The sequence below is a fragment of the Medicago sativa genome, chromosome 5, assembly GCF_051527215.1.
Source record: "Medicago sativa cultivar Bolivia chromosome 5, Bolivia_mono, whole genome shotgun sequence".
Taxonomy (NCBI): domain Eukaryota; kingdom Viridiplantae; phylum Streptophyta; class Magnoliopsida; order Fabales; family Fabaceae; genus Medicago; species Medicago sativa.
Window position 1 is genome coordinate 53,914,762 of NC_140753.1, and position 5,132 is coordinate 53,919,893.

A 5,132-nucleotide genomic window follows, 5' to 3' on the forward strand; every position below is an offset into this window, starting at 1 on the left:
GAAATGCCCCAAGCTTCGAATTGGATGTTCTTTGATAGCAGGCATGCCCCAAGCGGATTGTTATTGATTGGATGTAGTTACTTTGTCATTTGATCCTTAATTTTTGCATAGATCGCCTTTTTAGGTTTTCAATCTATCAGGATAATCATTTTTGTTTACGTCTCTAATTTTTGCCTGGACCGCCCTTTCAGGTTTTCAATCCACCGAGACGCTCATTTTTGCCTGAGTCGCTTTATCATGTTTGTGACTCATCGAGCTTTCATTTTTTGACAAAGTATTTCTTGACTGCATCTGGACATACAAGTTTGCTACCATGGATTGTAATTTGGCATCCATTTGCCCCCGGAATTGGGTAAAACACTTTTGAGCACAAAGTCACTTTTTGACATTCGCGGGGACGAACTTTATTTGTCGCATACTTTTTGACGGTCCAAGACATACAGCGGCAACACTTTTATATCACTGGAACTTCTGTTGACGGGACTTTGACTTCCACGAGAAGCACTGCCTTTACGTTGTATATTGAGGGATAGAGGGGGATTGCCCCTGTTGAAGTGTGTACTGAAGTGCAATACCCATGTGAGGCAAATTGTGTCAGTCTTTGTACATGAATGTCCTCTCCTGGACAAATCTTTCTTGATAATTGCGGCTTCGACGACCAAAATGCCCCAGTATGCGAGAAATCTCATTGGAAATTTCTTCATCATCCTCCTTTTCAGTCTTGGATATAAGGAACTCAAAGTCGAGAGAGAGTACAGGGTTTAAGTGTTCAACGGGTTTAATAATGCATGATTTGATTATTGATATAAACATTATGATTATGCAGATATGTGGAGATGATTAAAGGAAAATATTTTTTTGGGTTTTTTTGTATTACCATTTTTTCCAGAAAAGCACAAAAATAAAACAAAGTCGGGATCGAAGCGACTTTTTATTTATGATGAAAATACATAAAGCAGAAAGCCCTAAATAAGTTCACTTCCGTTTCGGGTGGGACGGGAGGATTTTTTTTTGTTTTGAAAAAACATAAAGCAACAAACAAACATATTATTTGAACAAATGAGTAGTAGAAATAAACATCAACAAAAACCCAATTGCAGCTAATGCATCAACATCAGGTTCCAAGATCCGATAGCGGATTAACTTGCACATTCCAATTCAAACTCTTCAAAAGGTATGAGATCGTCTTCAATCAACTTTCGGACTTCTTCCTTCAAAGGATAGCACTGCTCAGTGTCGTGACCTAGTCCCCCTTGATGAAAGGCACAACAGAGGTCAGGTCTCCATCGAGCTGGCAATTTCTTTGGTTTTAGAGGAAGTGGCCTTGTCCGAACAAGGTTCCTCTCAAGCAAATACGGAAGCAACTTGGCGTACTTCATAGGGATCGGGTCATATTGCGGAGCTTTCTGAGCCTGTTGCCGAGGCTGTTGTTGATGTCGTTGAAACTGGGGCGGATGACCCGGATTTTGAACAGCATCCATGGTGGGCCTAACAGCGGCAATAGAGTGAGGAGCCAGATGATGTGGTTGAAGTAGTACTTTTATATCTGGGTCCTCAAAGGACCAAGATTCATCTTTGATTAACTTCTGCACTTCATCCCTCAAAGCATAGCACTGTTCCGTGTCATGACCCGGCGCCCCCTGATGGAAAATACATGTGTGGTCAACGCGATACCATGATGGTAAGGGGTTTGGCACACGAGGCGGTAGCCTGGTTTGAACAAGTCTCTTCTTAAGCAAGATAGGAAGCAAAGTCGCATACTTGATAGGAATTGGGTTGAATTGCGATACTCCCTGAGCCTGATTCTGAGAAGTAACCGACTGAGGGGCCGGACTCGGAGGAGTGCGCTGATGCAGAGCCTGTTGTCGAGGCTGTTGCATACACATTGGTTGATATGGTGGCTGAAGCCTTTGCTTGACAAACGGTGGTTCCATTGTAGCCATCAATGAAGATACTAGAGTAGTTAACTTCCCTATTTCAACCCGAAGTGTTGTTACCTCTCCGCGAAGTTCATGGACTTCCTGCTTCAGCTGATCAAGTTGATGTGCTTGCACGAGTGTTTGCATATGCGAGCCGAACTTGGATGAAGACATCGGACCACTTTACTGACGGATTGACCTTTGGTAGACAGAGACAAGACGTGAGACACATACCAGAAACTATGAATGCACATGATGTATGAAATGCTTATGAAAAAAATGTACCCTTTCTTTTTTTTTTCATCGAAGGATTTGTCAAGATGAATTGTAAACATCGCAGATGAACGTGATTTCTCTTGAAAATTTGTAACGATATTGCAATCAGTTCTATTTTCCTTTCAATGTGGAATATTTCTGATGTTTACAAAAACTTATCTAAGTCCTTCGATGTTTTGATGAGAAAGGTTTTTGTGCATGTATGCATGATTATGCTACACAAATGGTGAAAACACAGTGAGGTTAGGCCCATAATGATGGAGTCAAGGGTAAGAACGCCATTGGTAAGGACTACGGTTTTCAATTGTATCTGTATCACGGGTTCTACCAAGTTCCCAGAGTTATCAACCACTTCCGAACACTATCAGGTTACGGAAATACTTCCGTTCCAATAATGTTCGTAAGAAAGTCTCGTCGGAGTGTGGTATCGCGTGTCAACTAAACCAAGATTACTCATGATTAGCCACCGCACCACGTCCTAAAAGGCCAAGAGGGGTTAAAGGTAACTAAAGGTCCTCAACTTTCGACAGTCACTTGAAAATAACATGCCAAACACGAATACTCATGCCAACATAGTATACTTCCAAGATCCCTCAGTTGAGTGGGGTTATCACATGTGTCACAAACCAAAATTCACTCTTGGCAAGGCACTATGATTATACCACCGTCCTATCTTAAATTTCTCTCAAGTCCGGGTGTAGGACTTATCTCACCACTTACGTTAGAAGAAAGAAGGAAGAAGAAGGGAGAACATACATACAGATATTTCCATCTTTTATTTTTTGTTTTTTTTTAAGCAAGTTTAAAGCACAAAATTTTAAACAAAGCCAAGTTAGGCTTAACCCACTTAAGACAAAATCCCCAGTGAAGTCGCCATTTCTGTCGCGTCATTTTTCGGACGGTCAAAAGGCCATTTGATTGGCTTCTGACTCACTAAATTGGTTTCACGACTGAACATTTAATTCTTTTCAAAAGAAAGTGGAAAAAGGTTCAAATACCACATTTTTTAGGGATTAAGGGTTCGGGGGTTGGTTATATTTAGGGAAGGTGTTAAGCACCCTAAATATTCGTAGTACTCTACGAGAACCTCTTGATTTTATTTAACTTTTGTGCTATAAACTTGCTTGCTTTAAAAAAATGAAATTTGAAATGATGAAAGAAAATAGAGACCTAATTTATCTACACTTTTATTGATTTGGAAGGACGCGTGTCCTTTGCCTACGTACCCGTGAGGGATCAAAACCTCGTAGTTCGGGGTAGAAATTGACGTTTGATTTGTTTTGTGTTTTTTAATAGTTTTGAAAAGGTTTTAAAGTGAAAAGCCAAGTGGCAAATTAGAATTTGTTTGTATTTTTTGATATTGAAAGAAAGTAGACTTAAAGTAGAATTAAATTGATTGATGATTTGATTAAGAAAATAAAATGAAAAGACGATCGCTTGATTTAGGATCAAAGTTTGTTTATAAAAATATTTTTGTGATTTTGATATATTTGAATGTTTTTGTTATTTTGAATAATGATATGCAAATTATATAAGCAGAATGAGAAAAATAATGTTAAGCTGAAATATAAGGTTATTTTAACACGGACCAGAGTACTCTGGAGAATGATTATATAAGCAGAAATATTTAACAATTGATTTAGGACCAGAGCACTCTGGATTAATTTAATTAACAAGGACCAGATTGTTCTGGAGAATAATATAATATTAACAGTTAATTTAGGACCAGAGTACTCTGGATTGAGATGTGTATTTAATGACAAAATTTAAATATGCATATGATAATAGTAGACAATAGAATGTAATGCAAAAATAAAATAAAAATGCATGAGAAAATAAAAATGCATAAAGAAAAATGAAAAAATAAAAAGGAAATTAAAAGAGAATGGGGATTCTAAATTGGCCATTTATCTGATCAACGGCCTTGATCTGATGTTGGTTTAATTCAAACTGGGCCATCAGATTAGATCCAATGGCCTGGGAGGGCGAGGGTGCATGATAGAACATGCACCGCGCCACACTGGATTCCAGGGATATAAATATCCCTCATCAGTACCGATTCCCCTCATTGCCAATTTTAATTCTCTCTCATCTCTTCTTCTTTCACGTTTATTCTTTCTTGTTTTTCTCTTGTTTTCTTCTTTTGATTTTTTTTTAGACTCAAACAAAACAAAAAAAGAATGGAATCTAGATCTATACGAACAAAAGGAAAAGGGTACCGTTTGGGTTATGATTTTGGGTTACGGTAGATTCGGATTTTTGGATTTGTGGGTTGGATTGAAACCAGTTTGTCACTGATTTGTGGTGTTGGTTTTGGATTTTTGTGATATGGATTTTGTTGGTGACGGCTTGACGACCTTATGTGATGGCCGATTTTGGTTTTAGATTGATTATGTTTGTGAGGGTTTGTGATGGTTCATTGGTGCCGTAACCGTTTTGATTCAGGATACTAAAAAAGGCTTTCTGTTGTTCATGTTGTGCAGGTTTATGTGTTGGTTGATTGCAGGTTAAAGGGTGAAAATTGTTGTGTTGTGTGTGATGATTCTGGCTTTGAAATTGGTTTCTTTGCAGGTTTATGTCTCTCTGTGTGTTTTTTGCTCCTTTGTGCGTATTCTTTGTGTCCTAAAAATTGGCTATTAGTGTGTGTTCTTCTTGCTGGGAAAAAAAATCCTCCTCTTCTTGTGTGTGCAAGCGTCCTCTTTATAGAGAGGTTTTGAGACATCCAGTGTGTTGAAGGAGAGACAGAAATATGCCTTGGCTTGGTACAAGGGGACAGGACACTGTTGGGATGAGCTGTTAACAGCTGTGGTTCCTTGGATATTTTATCGGACAGCATTCTGGATTTTTGATATAAAATAAATAATAATGATAATAATAAAAATAAATAAATAAATAAATAAATAAATAATAATAATAATAATAATAATAATAATAATA

General features: G+C 38.0%; 1 protein-coding gene across 1 annotated transcript; it reads right to left on the reverse strand.

Moving 5' to 3' along the window:
• Positions 1 to 1,094: 1,094 nt before the first annotated feature.
• Positions 1,095 to 4,559, reverse strand: LOC146923040 (uncharacterized). The gene is made up of 2 exons (XM_085715791.1): positions 4,415 to 4,559; positions 1,095 to 2,118 (listed from the first exon to the last, which is right to left on the reverse strand). Exon 2 carries the CDS (start codon positions 2,091 to 2,093, stop codon positions 1,140 to 1,142), a length of 954 nt encoding a protein of 317 aa, XP_085571917.1. The 5' UTR covers positions 2,094 to 2,118; positions 4,415 to 4,559; the 3' UTR covers positions 1,095 to 1,139.
• Between the last annotated feature and the right edge of the window lie 573 nt (positions 4,560 to 5,132).

Coding starts and splice junctions, on each gene's coding strand:
- LOC146923040 (XM_085715791.1), bottom strand. CDS start 2,093: ATGTCTTCATCCAAGTTCGGCTCGCATATGCAAACACTCGTGCAAGCA.